General features: G+C 46.5%; 1 protein-coding gene across 6 annotated transcripts in view; it reads right to left on the bottom strand.

The window, feature by feature from the left end:
• LOC118232870 (collagen alpha-1(XV) chain-like) overlaps positions 1 to 22447 on the bottom strand; it is a 73576-nt gene that overhangs the window by 16468 nt on the left and 34661 nt on the right. For 4 of the 6 annotated variants that reach the window (XM_035428070.1, XM_035428071.1, XM_035428074.1 and 1 more), the window contains exons 6-27: positions 21118 to 21259; positions 18879 to 18925; positions 18496 to 18666; positions 16646 to 16672; positions 16178 to 16240; positions 14496 to 14573; positions 13556 to 13618; positions 12833 to 12982; positions 9716 to 9769; positions 9493 to 9528; positions 9082 to 9216; positions 8697 to 8750; positions 7556 to 7591; positions 7404 to 7445; positions 6660 to 6722; positions 6232 to 6267; positions 5903 to 5986; positions 5148 to 5213; positions 2516 to 2551; positions 1136 to 1198; positions 576 to 665; positions 453 to 488 (exon numbers count right to left, since the gene is read on the bottom strand). In XM_035428070.1, coding sequence (XP_035283961.1) covers positions 453 to 488; positions 576 to 665; positions 1136 to 1198; positions 2516 to 2551; positions 5148 to 5213; positions 5903 to 5986; positions 6232 to 6267; positions 6660 to 6722; positions 7404 to 7445; positions 7556 to 7591; positions 8697 to 8750; positions 9082 to 9216; positions 9493 to 9528; positions 9716 to 9769; positions 12833 to 12982; positions 13556 to 13618; positions 14496 to 14573; positions 16178 to 16240; positions 16646 to 16672; positions 18496 to 18666; positions 18879 to 18925; positions 21118 to 21259 — 1572 coding nt within the window. The remainder of the gene's footprint in view (positions 1 to 452; positions 489 to 575; positions 666 to 1135; positions 1199 to 2515; positions 2552 to 5147; positions 5214 to 5902; positions 5987 to 6231; positions 6268 to 6659; positions 6723 to 7403; positions 7446 to 7555; positions 7592 to 8696; positions 8751 to 9081; positions 9217 to 9492; positions 9529 to 9715; positions 9770 to 12832; positions 12983 to 13555; positions 13619 to 14495; positions 14574 to 16177; positions 16241 to 16645; positions 16673 to 18495; positions 18667 to 18878; positions 18926 to 21117; positions 21260 to 22447) is intronic. The other 2 variants (XM_035428072.1, XM_035428073.1) reach the window with 2 other exon arrangements.

Genomic DNA, 22447 nt, shown 5'->3' with positions numbered 1-22447 from the left:
GAAAAAAATTTGGATTTACAAAAAATCAACTATCATCACATCTTCCACAATGTGTGTCCGTTCTACTGCCCTCACCCCACGCCCTCTTAAAGTGTATGTGTGTATGTGTGTGTTTGTGTGTGTTTGTGTGTGTATGTGTATGTGTGTGTGAGTGTGCGTGTGTTTCTAACTGTGAATGTGTGTGTGAGTGCATTTCTGTGTGTATGTGTGTGTGCGTGTGTGTGAGTGTGTGCGTCTTCTTTGTGAACAATGTGGTTTTTGCCAGTGCAGTTGAAATGTGGCCACCGAAATAAGACGTTTTCTTGTGGAAACAACAGAAGGAAAAACAAACCGCACACACAGAGTGCCAGCGGAGAAGGAAAAGCAAATAATCGAGAACAGAAGACCTCAGAAACCCAGAAACCCTGCCTGTCAGAGGACCAGGCCGGTGGGTGAACGCCACACAGACTCACCATGAGTCCGGCTGGCCCGGGGATACCACGGTCACCCTGTGCCATACAGAAAAAAAACAGGAAATGAGCAAATCGGTCATCAGCAACATGAACTTTGACCCCGGAAGTGAAAACGGCTGTTACCTTGAATCCCCGGGGCCCCTGGGGGCCTCTCAGGCCGGTGATCAAGGAGCCATCGGCTGCGATGGTGACACCCGACTCGCCCTTCGCACCCTGATGGCACACACACGCACACGCGCACATACACACACGCACACACACACATACACGCGCGCGCACACACGCACAGAGTTCCAGAGTAAATTCTGAGCGGAGTCAGCAGAAGAAGAATAAACACTTCAGTAACATCGGCTGGCCCCTCGATATCGCTTCCTTTACTCCATCCACCTCTCTCCCTTCCTCTCCCACCTCTCCTTTCCTCTTCTCCCCTCCCCTGTCCTTTCCCCTACTCTCCTCTCCCCCTCTCCTCTCCTTCCCCCTTTCCTCCACTCCACTCTCTCCTCTCCTATCCTCTCCTCCCCTTTCCCGTCCTCTCCTCTCCCCACCTCTCCCTTCCGCTCCTCTCCTCTCCTCTGTCCTCCCATCCCTCTCCTATCCTCTCCCCACCTCTCTTCTCTTCTCCTCTCCTGTCCCCTCCTCTCCCCACCTCTCCTCTCCTCTCCCCTCCTCTCTCCTCTCCTCACCTTCTGTCCAGGAGGTCCCGCGGCCCCACGCACTCCTACGCTCCCTTTGGGTCCCCTCGGCCCCTAAGCAAAAAAAAACACAGTAATTACACAAGAAATACAGTCCTACTGTTCCTGCATACAACACCTGCACCACTTACACTCTCTAAGTTCTAGATAAAGGGCCAGCCTAAATGGGTTGGACGGCCTGTTTTTCTATCGTTAAGTAATCTTACGTCTTCTGTGGAAAAAATAAACAGACTTGTCTAGAGTTGCGCCAGTTGAGGTGGCAGAGTTCCAATCACTGGTCTACAGAGAAATTTGTGGGTGGAGATAGCGATTGTGGAGTGGGACAGGAGACGGGACAGGGGACAGGGGACGGGGGACGTGATTGAGATTTTGGATGCAGTGGAGAGTGGGGGTACCTCTGTTTCTTTGGTGTACCAATCAAAAACTTGGGTGTGTCCAGGAGACCCAGAACACAGCAGGCCACCACCAGTGATATGCATCACCAGGCTTTTACAGGGGGACTGGTGCCAAAGCCATGATCCCAATAAGCAGCCATTTTGTGACTTTTCTCATCATTCATTTGTCAAAACCTACCCTGTTTAGTTCCCGGACAGCAGCACAAAAAATGAAACATGAATCAATTAATGCATTTGTCAAAAACTGTTTTCAGAGTTTGAGTTCAGCAAATTAAAAATATGTATGCATGAAAAAAAGTGTTTGCTTCAAAACAAAAAAAAAATTATGAACTAGTCATGGTCTTCAATCAAGACCTTGATAAGTGGAATCAGGTGTCATAGTGCTGGGCTAGAACAAAAACCTGCACCCACACACCGGCCCTTTTCAGATAAGACTGCACACCCCTATGGTGTACTGGTCTGAACACACTGACACTGAGATGGATGGAATCAAACTCACTTCCTGTGATGACAGGAAGAGACAAAGGCGCAAAGCGGGAGGGGGCTTGTGAGTGGGGCTGTTTACTTATGGTTCTGATATGATTCACTGTGGTCAAGGGTGAGCTTTAATCTGTGGATTCAAACCTTAAGTTTGCTCTGTAAAAATATTTTACTCAGGATCAATACTAGTAGTCAATGCAAATAGCAGAGTAGGCCGTGGTAGAGGAGAGAGTTCACCATCTTATTTCCTTGGCTGCTTTCCTTGAGTTTCAGAACTGTTTGACTCCTAATGCTTCATTAATCTTGATGTTGTAGCTTGTCATGCCTCCTAGTTTGACCAGGCATAGGTTAGGTCAGAGAGTAATGTTTACTGTGTGAACTGGACTCAATGTGTTCATGGCTACGTGCACACACACACACACACACACACACACACACACACACACACAAACACACGGAAATCACATTTCTGATAAAGCAAAGACGTCATGCTTACAGGGAATCCCGCCATCCCAGGCAAGCCTTCTGGTCCCTGTAACATGCAAAGAGACACACAGGCAGGAAAGAACAGGCAGACAGGCGTGTGAACAGAGACTTAATCCTGCCCCTCAGAAGAACTGAACCACCAATCACCCAACATCTGGGACCAGGTCCCTGTAAGCTAGCCCTGGATCGGCGTCCGTGGACAGGAAGTGGAGAAACGCTTGCCGTGACCTGTGAGAACGGCTAGCAAGGTTCCTTTCTAAAGCTAGCCAGCGGTAACTCCCAGCTACTCTGTAGTCTGTAGGTAATCAGAGCACGGCTTTAGTCAGGAAAATGGCGAGCATTGTTGGGCTGAATGGCCTATTCTCGTCATTATGCTATGCTATGCTATGCTATACTATGCTATGCTATGCTATGTTATGCTATGTAATCCCAGAGAGATTCCCTGTTACAGCCCACGAACAAGTACCTATCGTTGGCCGTTGATAGAATAGGGGACAACACTTCACATTAAGTTGCACCTTTACCTGTGTAGTTAAATTGAAACTAATTTGGTTATTATTGAGTAACTCCCAACGTGCCATGGAACAACAGTTAGCGGTATTTTTTACGACACGCTAATATTTTTAATATTGCATTACACTCACAGGCTATATCTTCAGCATACACAGCAAATACACCTTACCTGTTAATTTCACCATGTGTCCTCATGATACAGAACGATTTCATTTCTGCAGTAGAGATGGAACAGGGCTGGCCTTGTTCCACATGTGTTTAATTAAGACTACCACTTATGCTACAGCCGAACTGTTGTTCTGTGTTCCAAGTCGTAGTTACTCAGTAATAACCTCATGTTACCAAATTAGTTCCAACTTATCCACACAGGCATAGCTGCAACTTAATGTTAAAGTGTTACCGAATGGCACTGAACACTGCTTTTTCATTCTCAAGAAGATTGCCAGATTTAGCCAGGATCCCCCACGAGCAGCAGATTAATTTCAACATAACCGCGCTACCAATGTGCTGGGGCTCCCTTTTGGGCTCTATCCAATCACGATGAAGAGATGCGAAATGGTTCGTCCATTAACCGAAACTCAACAGTTATTCCCAACAGCCATTTCGCGATACGAGATTGCCCTTTGTATTTAAAACGGCCACACTTGTTGAAGTGGTGCTGAAGTAACCGAAAGCAGTCTTTTTTTTTTAAGGATAATTATGACTCAAAATGGCCTCCCCCTTCGCTTCACACAGCGCACAGACGAGGATGCCGTGGAGAGAAAAACCAGCTGCCCATTACGTTAAAAAAAAAAAAAAAAAAACTATCAACAGCTCCAGTAAATACTCCTGAACACTCCGTGTTCCTGAAATTGAAAACCAGCTGGGTATGAAATTGGCTGTCCAGCTGTGACACAGCAGTCCGTGTAGGGAGCATAGACATATATACACAGACGCCGCATTGGCCTTTGGATCGTACGTCAACATGGCCGCCATATTGGACCAGACAAGACTGGCCTGTAACAAATAGAAGTACACGGGGGAGCTGTGGTTTTTCTGGATAAAAAGCACTGTAACGTTTACATTTATGAACCGATTTCAATGAGTCGTTTTTATATTCAAGGGGTTTATGATCTATGTGGAGTAGAAAAAAAGATTTGAAAAAAAATGTTTTTTTTTCCACTCTACGTAGACCATAAACCCTTGAATATAAAAACGACTCATTGAAATCGGTTGAGAAATGTAAACGTTATAGTGCTTTTTATCCAGAAAAACCACAGCTCCCCCGTTTACTTGTATTTGTTTACAGGCCAGTCTTGCCTGGTCCAATATGGCGACGACGTTGACGTACGATCCAAAGGCCAATGCTGCGTCTGTGTATATATGTCTATGGTAGGGAGGACCTGGGCGATGTGCTTCAGAATGGAGACACTCGAAACGACGGCACGTAGGCCCCGCGTGTCTGACGGTATGAACCCACTTTTTTTCTCCTCATTGGCTTGGCCTTTTTTGCATGGGAGGACATGAAACTTACATTTTTTTGAGAATCTTGGCTTGACTGTTATGTGTACAGCACCACCACACAACAAACATTTTGACATTGTTATAATCGTGATAATCCCCTGACTGCTAATACTCTATTGAGCGCAACGGATTGTCGTCCCCACACCCCCCCCCCCCCCCCCCCACATCATGGGGGCATGGCCTATTCTTGCCCTGTCTCTATGCTTGCATGACTGGACGCAGAGACAGCAAACAGTATTTGTATCTCCCCCCACCCTTCTTTCTTTAAAAAGGCACAGGGGAAGAACCATGGTGGCTCTTGGGTACCCCAGGCTTGACTCGCGTTCGGAAATAGCCACGGGGGCGCGTTTCGCTAGTGTGTAAATACGCGGGAAGCGGTGGCTCTGTTCTAGAGGACGCAGTAACGCAGTTCCATCTTAAGCGATCGTGCAGCACAGCCAGAAACAGCGGTTACTCTCCGCATGCACGTGCGCCAGAAGACGCTAGTCAGCGCAGGCAGGGCCGGCCGTCGCGCCGTTGCTCGTTTACGTTTTTTGCGCGATCCAAGCAGAGTGCGTGCGGTTACCATGCCGCCGGCAGTGCTCTGGCCTTCGCCGTGACCGACGACCGTTGCCGCGGTTACTCACCATCGGTCCCGGCGGCCCGCGGAGCTCGGTGAGGTTGAACAGCCCCTGCGTGTCGTTGAGGAAGAGCTGCGGGGGAGAGAGAGACGTGTGCCGTCACTGCACCACAGCTATCGGGCCACGGTCCCCGAATTTAGGGAAGAAGACATGAACACCGCGCCCAGACAGTCATCTGGGTGGGAGAGGCGGCGCTGATCTGTCTGCGATGGTTCACTGTCATTTCTAACACCAGCTTGGGAAATAAATCAAGGCTAGTAAATACAGGTTCTGCAATTGGTTACAAGCATTTCTCAACACTCATCCCAACCCTACTTACTCATCCCCAACTCTACTCACTCACCCCCACTCTATTCACCCATCCCCACTTTACTCACTCATCCCCACTTGACTTACTCATCCCAGCCCTACTCACTCACCACCCACTCTACTCACTCATCCAACCATACTCACTCATCCCCACTCTACTCACTCATCCCCACTCTACTCACTCACCCCCATTCTACTCACTCACCCCCACTCTACTCACTCACCTCCACTCTACTCACTCATCCCTACCCCACTAACTCATGCCCACTATACTCACCCACCCCCAATTTACTCACTCACCCCAACTCTACTCACTAATCCCAACCCTACTCACTCATCCACACTCATCCTCATTCTGGACATCCTCCCATTGTTTACTTATTCCCCCCCCCCCTTCACCCCTAAGGAATGACCGCCTCCCTGCTTTGGGTCTCTGATCATTGTTCACTCACGTCCTGCAGGTTGATGCTGGGCCCTGGGGGGCCAGGGAGCCCGGGGGGGCCCGTAACGCTGAGTCCGTTCAGGCCCCGCTCCCCCTATATGAGGAAACACACACCACCAGAGGACAGGATCACCACCATGCCAAACATACACCAAGCCTGAACGGGACCAGTGCACATCAGGCATGGGCTACAAGTGTGGTCAGTTAGGGAACCATTCAACAGAGGGGAAGGGGGGGGGGGGGGGGCATCAGACAAAGGGGAAAAGAGAAAATAAAAATGTATGTGTTGTGTCCATGATAATCGGCAAGGCAACAGGAGAGTCGGTCTGGGGTACATACCTTTGGTCCAGCACTACCTTTGTCCCCCTTCATTCCCTACAGGTACATTAGGGAAAGAGCAAAGAATATTTCAGTGACAATCGCTAAGTACAGCACATTAGTGGAACTTGTCCACAGTTTCCAGTGTAGGGACACCTAAAGTTGAAATGGTGCTACTGAATCATGTACCTTCCAAAAAAAAATTAATTGATTATGCTGAACACAGTTTATACTAACGATAAACATTTTTTTAAATATCAATATTATAGTAATTGTATTGCCAACCCACAGATTAGGGGATAATTATCTTGTAGAATTCAAATTTTAGAAGTCATTTCAGGAAGTATCAAGTCAAGTCATTCAAATTCACCACAACAGACAGGATGTAAGTGGCCTTGGGCTACAGTCCCGTATCTCTGAATGATCTGAGATTCAGGATGTGGGCTGACCTTCAGTCCAGGAAGTCCTGGTAGTCCATCCTCCCCAGGAGGTCCCTGGTCACCACGCTCACCCTGAACATTACATTACATCACATTACATTACACTACACTACATTACACTGCATTACATTACACTACATTACACTACATTACACTGCATTACATTACACTGAATTACACTACATTACACTACATTACATTACATCACATTACACTGCATTACATTACACTACATTACACTACATTACACTGCATTGCATTACATGACACTACACTACATTACATTACATTACACTACACTACATTACACTACATTACACTGCATTACATAGCATTACATTACACTACACTACATTGCACTGCATTGCATTACATTACACTACACTACATTGCATTGCATTACATTACACTACACTATATTACACTGCATTACATTACATTACATGACACTACACTACATTACATTATATGACATTATATTACATTATATTACATTACATTACACTGTATTACATTGCATTACTGGCATTTTGCCCTGAACATTACACTACATTATAGGCATTTAGCAGCTGCTTTTATCAAGAGTGACTCATAAAGACAAGACAAATTCATTAATTTGAGTTTCAGAGCAAGAGCAACCCTACAGGTGGGAGTATCTCATGCCAATAAAGCAAACTGGACAAAAATGTTTTTTTCTAAAAATGAACATAACTGAACATTTCACAATAAAAAACCAAAATCTAATCAACAGACCTTTACAGACACACCAGGAGCCCCGTCAGTCCCCGCCTCTCCCTGCAGGGAAACACTGATCTCAGTACAGACAGTCAAAAACAAAACAAATGGACTCAAAATCCCACAATTCCATGGGGGGGGGGGGGGGGGATCACATGCTCTGTACCCACCTTAGGGCCTGAAGGGCCAGGAATGCCTGGAGGTCCCTGTAGAGCAGGAAAAAAATTAAATTAAAATAAGACACAATGATGCTCAAAGTGAAACTGTTCACCTCACCAAAAAGTAGCAACCACCGCATCCAGAAAGAACAGAAGTACCAGGACATCCTTCTCATAGAAAGCGAAGAGCCGTGTTTTTAAACAAATTTTTAACAGATTAAACAAAAAAATACATTTCCTCCCAGTTGTGTTTATAGGCATGTCTTCTCAGCAAAATTAAGGAGACTGCAGGCAGCTGCCACAAAAAAAAAATAAATAAATAAAAAAAATAAATAAATAAATAAAATCAAACTACTCTTATTAGCAGGGCTTGGGATATAATTTCCTAGAGTAGTTTCAGAGGACTTATTGGGCAGTTTCACACAAAATGAAACCCCCTTTGAGATTACCGCTGCCATCCAACGCCCACAGAAGAGCCTTCCTGCTCATTAAGCCTGTACTTACCGGGCCATCCTGCCAGACACACGCAGGAGGGCCTTCCCGCTCATTAAGCCCGTACTTACCGGGCCATCCTGCCAGACACACACAGAAGGGCCTTCCCACTCATTAAGCCCGTACTTACCGGGCCATCCTGCCAGACACTCACAGAAGGGCCTTCCCACTCATTAAGCCCGTACTTACCGGGCCATCCTGCCAGACACTCACAGAAGGGCCTTCCCGCTCATTAAGCCCTTACTTACCGGGCCATCCTGCCAGACACACACAGAAGGGCCTTCCCACTCATTACGCCCGTACTTACCGGGCCATCCTGCCAGACACACACAGAAGGGCCTTCCCACTCATTAAGTCCATACTTACCGGGCCATCCTGCCAGACACACACAGAAGGGCCTTCCCACTCATTAAATCCATACTTACCGGGCCATCCTGCCAGACACACACAGAAGGGCCTTCCCACTCATTACGCCCGTACTTACCGGGCCATCCTGCCAGACACACACAGAAGGGCCTTCCCACTCATTAACCCCGTACTTACCGGGCCATCCTGCCAGACACACACAGAAGGGCCTTCCCGCTCATTAAGCCTGTACTTACCGGGCCATCCTGCCAGACACACACAGAAGGGCCTTCCCGCTCATTAAGCCCATACTCACCGGGGAGCCCTTGGGTCCTGGTCCTCCTGGCGGGCCCTGCCTTCCGGAACCCTCCTGCAGCAGTGAACACAATGCAGCCGATTAGCGCCACGCTAATTAACAGTCTAACGGTCTCCGGTCCGATCTCAGGAACCCAGAGGAACACACTAAAACTGCTAAGGGGAACAAAATGGGGGGGGGGAGCATTTAAAAAATTCTCAGCCAGATACAAACGGCCTAATGCCATAGCATTTGTTTTCTTTGATTCTCAATTTAAAAAATCATATTTGTGGGAGCAGGGTACTTTCAGAAAGCTTTTAAAAACACCCTGCAGATAGCATGCCTTTAGTTTCTCTTCAAAACTTCTAACTTTATAGATTCGTCATAAAGGGAGTAAAACGCGCACCTCAGCATCCAGACGGAAGCCCTTTCCTGGGGGACCGGGGGGCCCAGGTGGCCCCTGGGGGCCCTGACCTCCTCTCTGTCCGGGATGCCCCACCGGGCCAGGGGGCCCTGCTCCACCCGAGAGACCCGAATCGCCCTGCGGAGCAAAGGAGAGAGGTGTCAGTCCACACCACAGCCACACTAAATCAGGAGATTAGCACCAACACCTGAGGCTAGACCGGCAGGGCCTTACACAGCCTGATTCAGGTGATGGAGGTAAAGCACGCTGACTAGGCCTGGTACAGAGTTTATGACCTATACCTCCAGAGCAGGCGGTTGCTGGTTCAAATCTTTTTTTTTGTTTTTTGTTGCTACCACCCTTAATTCAATCAGCATGCTAGTAGTGTTCAACATACAGGTGTGCAATCTTTACCTTTGGTCCAGGAGGCCCAGTTACACCTAAATCACCCTGCAAAGAGAGAGATTTAACATGAAAACAATTCCTGCTCAGCATCACTCAAAACCACCCTTGTTTGTACCACACACACACACACACAAGCAGATGTGGTCCGATGTGATGCGATCCGTAGCGCATGCCTTATAGAGCTGCATATATCATGCATTCCCCATCTGTGCAGAAGCATTACTGAGGTTACCTTATCTCCTTTATCTCCCTTTGGTCCTGGATCACCGTCCCGACCGTGAAAGCCCTGCAGCGGCACAAACAAAACGCTGTGTTACAGTGGGACTGTGCATTGTGCACCTGTGCACTGTGTAACTGTGCATTGTGTTACTATATAACTGTGCATTGTGTAACTGTGTACGATGTTACTATGTAACTGTGCATTGTTTAACTGTGCATTGTGTGACTGTGCATTGTGTGACCATGCGTTGTTTAACTGTGCATTGTGTGACTGTGCATTGTGTGACCATGCGTTGTTTAACTGTGCATTATGTAACTGTGCACTGTTCAACCATGGACTGTGTAACTGTGTAATGTGTAACTGCATTGTGTGATTGTGTTACTTTGCATTGTGTTACTATGCACTGTGTCACTGTGTACTGTGTAACTGTGCATTGTGTAACTGCATTGTGTGACTGTGTTACTTTGCATTGTGTTACTATGCACTGTGTAACTGTGTCACTGTGTAACTGTGCATTGTGTAACTGCATTGTGTTACTCCGCATTGTATCACCCTAGGTGGGCCTCATTCCAATTCACACCTAAAAATATTGTGTCAGTTGTAGCTTAAAATTGTAGCTTAAGAGGGTTGGCAAATAGAGTCAGTGTGAGCTTCCAGCTGTCTTTATCCAAAAGGCAGATTTCCTCCAACTCCTGTGAGCCATGTTTCTGTAAAAGCTGTGACCCATGTTTCCGATAAAAGCACAAGCCATGTTTCTCTAAAAGTGCGTAAGCCTTGTTTCTATAAAAGCATGTGACCCATTTTTCTCCAAAAGCGCGTGAGCCTTATTTCTGAAAAAGCACACAGTCTGAGTCTGTCTCCGCGAGGTCACAGAACATGCCAGAAGCGAGTTACCTGATGTAACACTGATATTTAAAACACGGGGGGGGGGAAACTGGAGCCGTGGTAAAAAAAAAACTCCCATAATCCCCGGCGAGGGTGAAGGTCGCGCTGAAGGTCGCACTGAAGCCGAGGCACTGAAGTGATTACGGAACGCGACCGCGTCGTTCGAGGCGCGCTAGCCAGAGGACATCTGGCTGACTAATGAACCCACAGACGGCCATTTTGGAAACAAAAACAAAAACCGCCAAGATCCTACGGGCGGGAGGAAGTTCCCGAACGCTCCTCCGCCGACCGGAACGCGACCCCTGCTTTGGTGAGAGATGTGAGAACCGCGTGCTGCCGAGGACCAGACGCTAGCTAGCGGCTCTTCGTACTCATTCTGTATGAACCGTACGACGCACTGAAGATCCATTGTTCAGCTAACTCAAGATTTTAAGGTCGTTAGTTTAAGTAGAGCCATCTTGAAATTTTTATTGTGTAACCCCCCCCCCCCCCCATGTTTTGACGAGGAAGCCACCCCCACCCCCGCCCGGGACCACAATCGCAATCCCCAACCCAATCACATGGCTGTCCCGATTTTATTCCCTTCTGAACTGGTCACCCTACTTTCAACCTCAGATCCAGGGGCCCCCACCCAGGCTAAAAGGCACACAGAAGGGGACACCCCCCCCCCCCCCGTCATAAGTTTAAAAAGTTTTCATGGACGAGGGGGGAGAATGTAATCGCGGACACCACTGTTTAAAACCCGGGCCATAGACCCCTTTCTCTGTCATGGAGGATAGCAGTTCCACATGGGAGCAAACCCACTCCACTGTCCACCAATCACGCTGAGAAGCCTGAGCACGCTCAGTGTGCTCAGTGTGCTGAATGTGCTTCAGAGAGCCCGTCTGGGGTGGGATGCTGGCAAAACTGCCGTGGCCCTTTGAAAAAAAAAAAACTTCCTCTTCCATGTAAACAGGTGGAAAAAAGTCCAAAAGCGGTTTGGAGCGGAGCTTCAGACAGCTGGCCTGGCCCGGTGCATTAGTATGGGAATGCTGTGCAGGTGCTCGTGTCACTTCCTGGACTCTGCTTCTCATTGGCCTGCGGGGCAGATGGTCTCAAGATGACGGCTGAGCTGACCTTGTTTTTGTATCAGTCAATCTATACGTGCCGTGCATGCGCTCACGTACATATGCACGCGTCCAGAGATATACACATCCATACATACACACTCTCTCACACACACACACACATACACACACACACACACACACACACACACGCAAGCTTGCTGTGTTAAAAGCACTGAGCATGTGCGAGAGCGGCGGTTAAAAGAGAAACATGGCGGCCGGAGGTGCTGGAGGGGAAATGCTGCCTTTCAAGCCCTCCGGCTCACCCAACCGGATGAACCAGGGCAGTACCTCTCCAGAAGAGAACCCAGAGCCAGACCCAGAACCAGAACCAGAACCAGAACCAGAACCACTATACCACTCCTCAAACACCTGCAATAAAGGCCAGGTCAAGCAGATCAAAACACACACACACACACACACAGCACCGCACCACACACCCACAGATGCTTTTTAATGAACATCAGGCTCTTCGCAAACATCTCAGCGTCATGTGCTTCTCAGCGTGAGTCCTGGAGCCCTAAACAGCCCTAAACAGGTTTTTCAAGGTCCCGTTAAACCATAGCGACCTTGGAACAAAATCACATCAGGTCGATGATTAACTTAAATCGGCTGGCTAACCGCTTGTAACGGCAATTAAAAGGCTGCAGGCGCAGTAGGCCTCCAGCACCAGGACTGAGCGTGTCCTGACCAAGTCCTTCAGCTCAGCAGGGTTTAGATATGAAAATCTCTCTCCTTTCTTGGTAAATGGTAAATGGACTGCATTTATATAGCGCTTTTATCCAAAGCGCTTTACAATTGATACCTCTCATTCACCAGAGCATTTAGGGGTTAGGTGTCTTGCTCAGGGACACTTTGACACGCCCAGGGCGGGGGATCGAACCTGCAACCCTCCGACTACCGCTCTTACCTCCTGAGCTATGTCGCCCCAGAAGGGATCTTGCCTTGATCCCTTCTGGTGTGGCTTACAATGTCTGACGGGATTTGTCATAGGATCTAAAGCTTTTGCACAGACTCAGCAGCTTAATTATGCTCAGGAGAGCCCTCCCTAATTCGACCTTCTGCAGAGAGTCCCAGGACATGTTTACTCAACGCACATCACGCTCCAGAACACCGGCAGAGGTCAGAGGTCACGCACCGGTATGCCGGGTCTGCCGATGAAGCCTTCCTCCCCGACCCGCCCTGGGGGGCCAGGAGGGCCCGGGGGTCCCGGGAGGGGGTTCACAGTGGCTCCTCTGGGGCCAGGGGGACCAGGCTGTCCGGGGGGGCCCGGAGGACCAGGGGGCCCCTAAACACAAGCAGAGGAAACCGCAGGAAACCCCATTTAATATCAACGTGAGTGTTTTTACAAGCAGCCCCCCCCCCCAACCCCCAAAATGTGTAGGGAACTGCCAGGGGTCATGGAGGGGAAGGGTTGGGAGTACAGATATGGACAAAAACCTTAGTGAATATGACACTTATAAGCTAAATGCAGTGCTATCCCTCAGTATGATACTTATCAGTTACTGCTATAACTTACTGAATATAATACATTAAGTTAACTGCACTGCTATAGCATAGTGAATACGATACTCATAAGGCACTGCTAGTTATACTTCATATGCAGTTTGAGTAAATGTATCATATTCACTATGGATCGTCGTTAATATTTTCACTCGTTACTTGGGTCAGAGCCTTGGGACGTTTGTCAACCCCTGAAGAAGAACTTTAATGAAAAGAATTAAGAAAACAAATCACTAATAAAGCAAGCATTCCATTCACCACCTTTGACAACTCAACGTTTGACACACAGGTGCACATAGGCATGGTGTTCTGACCACTCCCTGAAACACAGGAGAGAGCAAAACTACACTTTACTCACTCGGGCAAGCTCTGCATCGCTGTCAAAGTCCTCGAACCCGGAGCCGTACGCATCCGCGCCCCCCTGCAGCGTAGGAGGAGTAACAGCAGGGAGCGGTTAGTGCGGGTTTACCATCATGATGAGCAGAGTCGTCTTTGCCTGACCTGAGTCACACATCCTCACTGACATTTACACACTGTCATTATTCTCCTGTTTATTGCACATGTATTATGTAATTAGAGAGTCTGTGATCCTTTTCCATTTAACCGGTGCCAGCCAGTGGTAGACGGGCTCCTCTCTCCGAGTCAGATTCTGCTCAGGGTTTCTTCCTGTTACCAGCCAGGGAGTTTTTCCCTGACACTGTCGCCCCATGTGAGCCCTTGGGGGGTTCAAGTACAGCATCTCCCGGATCTCTGTAAAGCTGCTTTGGGACAATGACCTTTGCAAAAAGCGCTACACAAATAAAATAGAATTGAATTGAATTGAATTTCTCCCGGCTCTGTCGCAGCAGTCTGTGTGTGTGTGTGTGTGTGAGTGTATGAGTGTGCGTCTGTGTGCATATGTGCGTGTGCATGTGTGTATAAGTGTGCGGGTATGTGCATGTGTTGTGTGTGTGTGCGTATATGAGTGTGCGCCTGTGTGCATGTGTGTGCATGTGTGTATAAGTGTGCGGGTGTGTGCATGTGTTGTGTGTGTGTGCGTATATGAGTGTGCGCCTGTGTGCATGTGTGTGCATGTGTGTATAAGTGTGCGGGTGTGTACATGTGTTGTGTGTGTCTGCGTATATGAGTGTGCGCTTGTGTGCATGTATGTGTGTGTGTGCAGGTGTGTACATGTGTTGTGTGTGTGTGCGTATATGAATGTGTGCCTGTGTGCATCTGTGTATAAGTGTGCATGTGGCACATGTGTGTACTTGTGTGTGCGTATGAGTGTGTGTGTAATGCACAGTGTGGATACACACCGGGTGCCTGGCTGGGCTGGGGGGGCCTGGCGGTCCGGGGGGACCGGGGAGTCCGGGGACCCCCATACCACGGTCACCCTACAGGGAGAGAGGGTCACAACATCAGCCAGATCATGTCATTCTCCACGTGCTCAGCAGACGACCGTCAGGGCCGCCCTGCCCACCTCTGACCTTTTTGGGGCCGGGGGCCACGACAGCAGTACCATGATTAGCCTGCGTTTTCAAAAAGAGGGTCAAACGAACCACATTACATTACATTACATTTATTTAGCAGACGCTTTTATCCAAAGCGACCAACCCCCGGGAGGCTCCTTGAAGGTACTGTAAGGGCGTCCCGAGGCCAGATTTGATATTACATTACATTACAGGCATTTAGCAGACGCTCTTATCCAGAGCGACTCACACAACTTTTTACATAGAATTTTACATCGTATCCATTTATACAGCTGGATATATACTGAAGCAATGCAGGTTGAGTACCTTGCTCAAGGGTACAACGGCAGTGTCCTTACCCAGGAATCGAACCTGCGACCTTTCAGTTACAAGCCCAGTTCCTTACCCACTGTGCTACACTCCGTCCTACATGGATATGGAGTGACTATATAAAGACTAGGGAAAATATTTCAAAATATAAAACCTTTTTTTTTTTTTTTTTTTTAAATGTGTGTCTCACACACCGTGTTCAGGCACCGCAATTTAAGCAGAGCGTACACTGAACCGTAAAGCCCCCCCGTCACACTGAGAGAGGACGGCAACAATTAAAGCTGCCAAAATACAGTACACACGTCAAGATCGCTGCCAGGGGTAATTTCTATGTTTTCTTCGCAAAACGTAAAGGAAAAACGGAACAGGTTTGTGACAGAGAAAATTGCTTCTGGTGAAAGAAATTGACGGACGAGGAAAAAACAGCTTGCTCCTGCGCGTGCCTCCGACTATACAATTTACGATTTAGTTATGATTGCTGCTCACAGCGTGACTCATTCATTTCGCCCAATCACAGCGGAGATTGTATTATGGCGACGTGATTGGGTGGCTATGACTGCGTATTGCTTGGCTGTATCACACACTACAGGGTTCGTGAAGACTTTCTCCCTCCCACGAATCACTATGTCTGGCGAACAGATTTATTCAAATGGACCAAACCAGTTCACACATCACAGACTGCTTAGCGTTGGGTCCAGGAGGAAAAGTGGTTGTTTTGACAAAACACACAGCCGGGGTTGTGTGAAGTGATGATGTAGGCCAGCGTCATGGAAAGGTTCTTAACGGTTATACTTATTTTTAGACGTGTTTTTTTTTGGTTCATTTCATCGTCGGGGTCTGTGATAAGATACAGCGTATGGTGAAATATTTTCCCAGAACATTTTCAAAATTTGTCTTTTGCAATGTGACAGACATTTGCCACGGAATGTGTCAGCGAACAGCAGGTTGAGTTCTCAGGCCAACCCCTGTGGTGGTGTCATGAAGGTGCGCCCCCTGCTGGAGGTGCCACCAGGGATTCTGGGAAAGATCTCTCACACTGGGTCCCACCACCCCATGCCACCCCATGCCACCCCATCCCTGCACAATTACAGCAAACTTTTTTGTGAGTCCTGGTCAGTCAGGGCTCTTGGAATTATCCTAACCCCCCACCCCCCCCCCCTCCACCCCCAAACCCCATACAGCATTCCAGGCCCTCCCACCTTCTCTCCTTTGACTCCGGATTCTCCTGCCAGTCCTGGGAATCCCGGAAGTCCCCTCTGTCCCTGTAAAGAGGGGGGAGGAGGAGGGTCAGACTCATTCTCCCATTTGTTACAAACTGATGCATTACCACAGATTTAACCCTTTAAAGGTGAAAGATCACAAATACGTGAATAGAATGTTCTCAACCGAACATTCTAATTGTGATGTCACAATCGCTGCTGCTGACTGAAAGAAACTAGAATGCTGGCAAAGAATTTTGGAGGAAAAAAAACAATCCAAAAAACCTACTCTTCAAAGGGTTAAAAAAATGCAAAGCAGCGTATACACTGCAAAACAATGTGCTTGTTTCATAGCAACAGTCGCCACCCCAGTATAGATGCACTCCTACTACATCAAGCAACTCTGCAACACCCACTAAGAGCCAACAGCTAACAGGCAATCATGTAGCAACAATGAATAATACTCACATCGTCTCCAGCTCTTCCCTTTTCTCCCTGAAAGAGTAAAATTAACAATTTGACACAATCCAAAAAGACATTTTAATAGACTGTTTAATAAACAAAATGCACAGTGTAGTGCAATTATATATTATTATATACATGCTCATTTTTTAGGGGAAAAAGTACAAATAATGTACTCGAAGCAGCTTAGCGTATCTTTTTTTTAAAAACACAGACTCGTGTTGTGAGTGAGGTCGCACAAAAAAAAGAGGGGCGTTTAAATATTAAGAGCTCGTTTGTGTTGGGGCCGCGTAGGAGCGCATTACGCGGAGCAGAGCCAAACTGGCTGAATGGCAGATGCGTCACACCGAGACCAAGACCCTCGAAGGTCGCTAATTGAGACGTCTCGTTGCCTGTCACGGCCTCTCCCTGCACTGTTTTCTTCCCACCAATCAGGCGATATCAGGCTCGATATTTCCGCACGCAATGCGCCGTAGCCGAAAATGCCAGCAGTAGCAGCATGTGCTACTAGCGAATAAAAACCTGGGTGAGTTCATTAATGAATGTAATGAATTCTCTCCCCCCCCCCCCCCCCCCCCCACAGAGTAATAAGATTACTCTCCTGGGCGCCAGAGGAGATTATGCGCATGAAGTCGCCGAATTAAGACAATCAAGAGCTGGTACTTCAGGCACTCACAGTATTTTTCATTTTTTCCCTTCGAATCTCCCGATTCTTCAATGCATTTTTTTAGTTCAATTAGGGTACTACACAATAGTTTGGTAATGCGGTGAGGGAGGAACCGTTTTTCGCTCTTCCCAGTACCGAGTACATACATTATAGATTACACACGTGCGCTCCTTTGACAGGCTCTTTGTTCGCTGTCAGTAATCCAGCTCTGTTGATCTGTGCAATGGTGCACGTGCAGAAGCGCAAGAAACATGGCAGCCGTTTGTTTGCAGCACTGAGGGGTTTTTGGAAAGCTTTCCCGAGGACATTTTACGAGACGAGGAGATGTGGAGATACGGATCGAACGCAACGCTCAGCACTCATAGCAAAAAATACAAGTTAACTTTTTATTCCTCCATCGTGCTCTTTCACACAGTTTGCCTTGGATATATGTTTATATGTTTATGGTCTTATATTGTCTGTAACCTTTTGTGCTTCTTGGCCAGGTCTCCCTTGAAAAATCCCTTTTGAATCTCAACAGGGCTAACCTGGTTAAATAAAGGTTTAATAATAAAAGACCAGTGTAATATATTTCATTGGGCCGTTTTGGTGTGCTGGGTGATGTCATACGACTGAGCCTTGATTGACACCTGCATGGGGTGGGTGGGGACACGGTCCTAGGACTGGGGACGAACCGACACGTAGGCCTGTCTCCCGTGGCTCCGATTCTTTGTATGATGGTTAATAATAATGTGATATTTCAGTTTTTTTATTTTTAATAAATTAGAAAAAATTTCTAAAAAACCTTTTTTCGCTTTGTCATTATGGGGGTATTGTGTGTAGACTGAAGAGAATAAAAAAAGAATTTAATCCATTTTATAATAAGCCAGTAACGTACCAAAAAGTGGAAAAAAAAGCGAAGGGGTCTGAATACTTTCCGAAGGTACTGGAAGTCACCAGCCACTGCTTCCCGATATCAAACCAGGGAAGCTGAAAATTCATAATTTTTAAAAATGAAACGTGAACGTTGGAGGCTTCTTTAGGGGAGCAGCTCTCTGCTCTGTTGCTCGAGCACAAAAAAAAGCTGAAAACTCATCATTTTAATAATAAAATGAACACGTATTTTCTCACGCGCGAACGTTGTTTTCTTCAGGAGAGCAGCTATTGAGCACAAAAACACAAAAAAAAAAGAGGAGAAGGTGAAACTCACAGGTCGGCCGTCTCTCCCTGGCATCCCTGGGGCCCCGATCAGCCCTGGTGGTCCCATGGGGCCCGGGGCCCCCCGCTGGCCTGCGCGCGAGCCTCCGTCTCCTGAGGGGCCCGGGGGGCCCGGAGGTCCAGGCTCACCCCTCTCTCCTTTCTGTGCAAAATGAGAGAATGTCTGGAGCACGCACACATACACGTACACACATGCACATACGTGCACGCACGCACACACACACACACACAGACACATACACATACAGGTACACGAACACACACACACACACACACACAGACAAACAAACTGTATTTATCTCAGTTCACATTAATACTGAGCAAATCTGCAGGATTCTGATTCCATTCATCTCACAAGAGGCGGAGTTATCTTACACTTCCTGTTCGCCCCGCCTCGGCCAGCTCCTCCCCTTTCCTGGGCCCTGCAAGGATGAAGAAACTCAAACATTTAATACGTTTACTTCACTCCGTCACTCAGATTAAAATAAGTCATTCCTCCGTCTATTGTCTTTAACTGCGGAAGAGATGCAAAGCTTTATTTGCAGTGGCATGAAAACGCATTTTGGCCCCTTCCTGATTTCCTCTATTATTGCATGTTTGTCAGGCTGAACGGTTTCAGAATTTTAACCAAAATATAATACGAGACAAAAGAAAGCAGAGGATACACAAACCACGTTTAAAAAAAAAATTTTATTACTATTTTGTTTACTTAATTAAAAAGAAGTCACCTCTCCCGTGTAATTGTGCCCTTAAATTTAATAACTGGTTGCACAACCTTTAGTAGCAACAACTGCAACCAAACGCTTCCTATAATTTATTATCAGTCTTTCACGTTGCTGTGGAATAACAGCCCACTCTGCTTTAATGTTGGTAGGAGGCCAAGAATGGACTGCTCGTTTCAGGTCCTGCCACAGCATCTCTACTGGGTTCAGATCAGGACTTTTCACTAGGTCGCTGCAAAACTTTCATTTGTTTAATGTTCCCTTGCCGCCGATCTTGATGCAGACTCGCTTTTGAGTTTCGGATAATTGGCTTGCTGCACAGCCCAGTTACACTTCAGTTTCAGGTCACGGACAGATGATCGGACATTTTTCTTAAGAATCTTCTGGTACGGGGAACAGAATTCATCCTTCAATAATGGCAAATTCAACGGGGCTGGCTGCAATCAAGCTTGGCTGTGTTCAATCAGGTGAATCAAATTAAATTTGGTCAATTGGTTGATTGAGTAATTAAGGGGGCAATCGCTTTCAGTTGATATTGTAAATAAATAATACAATAAATACATTAAATAATAATTTAAAGTCAATTTCTCTTTGTCTAATGTAACATTTTGTCTAAAGATCTGAAACCATTCTGTGTGACAAATGTGCAGTAATAGAGCAAATCAGGAAGGGGGCAAATACTTTTTCACGGCACTGAATACGTGTTTATATATTTCACATAAACAGTTATATATTAAGATATATATATTCAGTTATTACATAGCCCAGCATATTAAACAGCAGCTCCAGGATACCAGCTCAATGACCCAGGAAAAAAAGGAGCCAGCTAAATATAAAGGAATGAAAGGAATCCCATTATAACAAAAAAAAATTTTTTATGGAGGTTTCTAAACGTAATGATCCATAGAATATGTTTCCTAGTAACACTGAACCCACAAGCAGTGAGGTTTCCTGCAGTCCTCATATGACTGGCCGAGCAGCAGTCGCCTGAAATGAATCCGTAATGAAAAAAAAAAAAAAGTATTTCTCTTTTATTTAACCAGGGTAGATCGACTTCTCTCTTGCCATTGAGCCCTGGAGCCCTTCAGGTCTTTGGACTATGCTGCCCCCTGCTGGTTAAATAATTCAGCACTGTCACCAGGGGCTTAATGCTGACAAGGACTGCGCGCAGAATTAAAGGCACATTTTAACATAACGATGTTCAGGGTGCCTGCAGCCAATCGTAGTACTACACTCAGCCGAACTGGTATGGGAAAAACACACTCCTCAGTGGTTACTTGTCAGACATGGTTATGCAGCAATGTAGTGACAGCCTTAACAATTGTTACATAAACCTGCGCCTGGAGCCTGAGCATAATATAATATTTTCACTTCTTGAAGCGCACGATAATAATAATAGGATTCAAATATTAAATGGAACATAAGATATATCAGCGGGCAGAAAAAGAAAAAAAACAACTATTTCTATGGAATAATCGATATCTGTGAAAAAGAGTCAGGAACAATTTTTCCCCTAAGATCACATCCCTGTCCAATCAGCATGCTCTTAAGTCCCCTCCCACCTGTTTAGCTCTAAATGGCTACATTTTTTCTGAACTAAAACCGATGTAGTGTACAGTGCGCTTGCACTTTACTTTCCAGAAGTAAACCTATAAAATACTTAAAGTATACCAATTTAGGACACAAAGTTTAGAAGCAGTTCATTAATGGTACACTTAAAAGCATAGTTCCAGGAAATACCTAAAATGTATTTTAAATTGGGCCACTTTAGTTTTATGAAAAACTTAAGTATACTTAAAAACATAAACACGATGTACTTAAATGTATTTAAAAATACTTAAGTATAAATAAAAGTTAATGTAGTCCTTTTTTGGACAGGCGAGAGCACTCACGAGTCTCCTCGGTCAGCAGAATGGGCGGGGCCGAAGGTGGCTCTCTGGTGGGGGTCATGTGACCCGAGGACTCGTCGGATTCCCCCGTGTAGGGCACCTCTGTGGGCGGGGCCTTCACTGGCACACTCAGGGCATCCTCCAGCTGCAGGGCAGAGATGGGGGGGTGAGGGGGGGGGGGGGATGGTGCAGGTTTCGTGAGTGTGTTTCTCTAGCCTAGTGGTCTCCAACCCTCCTGGTCCTGGAGAGCTACAGGGGTCTGCTGGTTTTCACAGTGACTCTGCACTTCATGAATCAATTAGATTCACCTACACCCACACTGGCCCTTTTCGGATAAGATTGAAACGTCACCCCAACAATGAAAGCCCAAAACTTCAGATCAGGGGTCATACGTTCAAAACCAAGCTCCAAAAACACTTTGCTGAGAGACTAAGTGTTTTCAGAGCTTGAGAAAACTCAAAATAAGTAAAGGGCAAAGGTGGTGTCACCAGAAAGAAGTGACTCAATATCAGATTCTCAATCTATCAGTTCATCTGATAGAGTTTAACTCAACATTATGAGAAAACAGATACAGATTCAGTTGGCACACTATTATGAATGAATTTAAAGACAAGCACCTCTCATCGCCCCCTCTCTGTTCAATTATTGTTCCCAAACTAGGGAGTGGGCGGGGGGGGGCACAACAACAAAAAAAAAAACGTGTTTTCAGCTCAATGGAAAGACTTTTGAAATTGACAGTGATATTACAGGGAGTTCGTGGAGTTCATCAGTCAGGCAAAAAAAAAAAAAGTCTTGTTTTCAGAAAGAGAAGGTCAGTGAGGAGTCAGACAGGAACACAATCCTGCACCTAAAGTGTTCTCTGCAAAACTGTCGGCAAAGGTGCTGGAATGCGTCCTTTATAACGGCCCACAATGAAAACCTGTCTTAACACCGAAGCTCTTTCATGAGCTCGGTGGATAAGCCAAATTTTGACAGCCAGTCAGTAGACCACTGCACTAAAAATCAATCAATCAAGGCCAAGCACCAAGCCAAAGAGGCACTTGATAAAATTTCTTAAGTCGTTGTAAAAAAACTTGCCAGGAATCCACAGCCTTTTGGTGTTGGGCCAATTGATGCTTGCACACCACACTTTTATTAAAATGTTTTTTCTTTTATGTAATTATTCAGCAGGGACTTGATTCAGGACACTCAATGTGGTAAATACCAATTTATGTAATCACAAGTTACGATTCACTGCATCAGGTTAAAACTAAAAGCATTCCTGTAAATTTTCATAAAACATGCGCTGAAGTATTAATGAAAGAGAAAGATAAAAAAAATAGACAAATCAGAA

This window comes from Anguilla anguilla, chromosome 8 (assembly GCF_013347855.1).
Source record: "Anguilla anguilla isolate fAngAng1 chromosome 8, fAngAng1.pri, whole genome shotgun sequence".
Lineage (NCBI taxonomy): Eukaryota > Metazoa > Chordata > Actinopteri > Anguilliformes > Anguillidae > Anguilla > Anguilla anguilla.
Note: the sequence above shows the minus strand (reverse complement) of the source record. Positions and strands in the feature narration are given on the sequence as shown.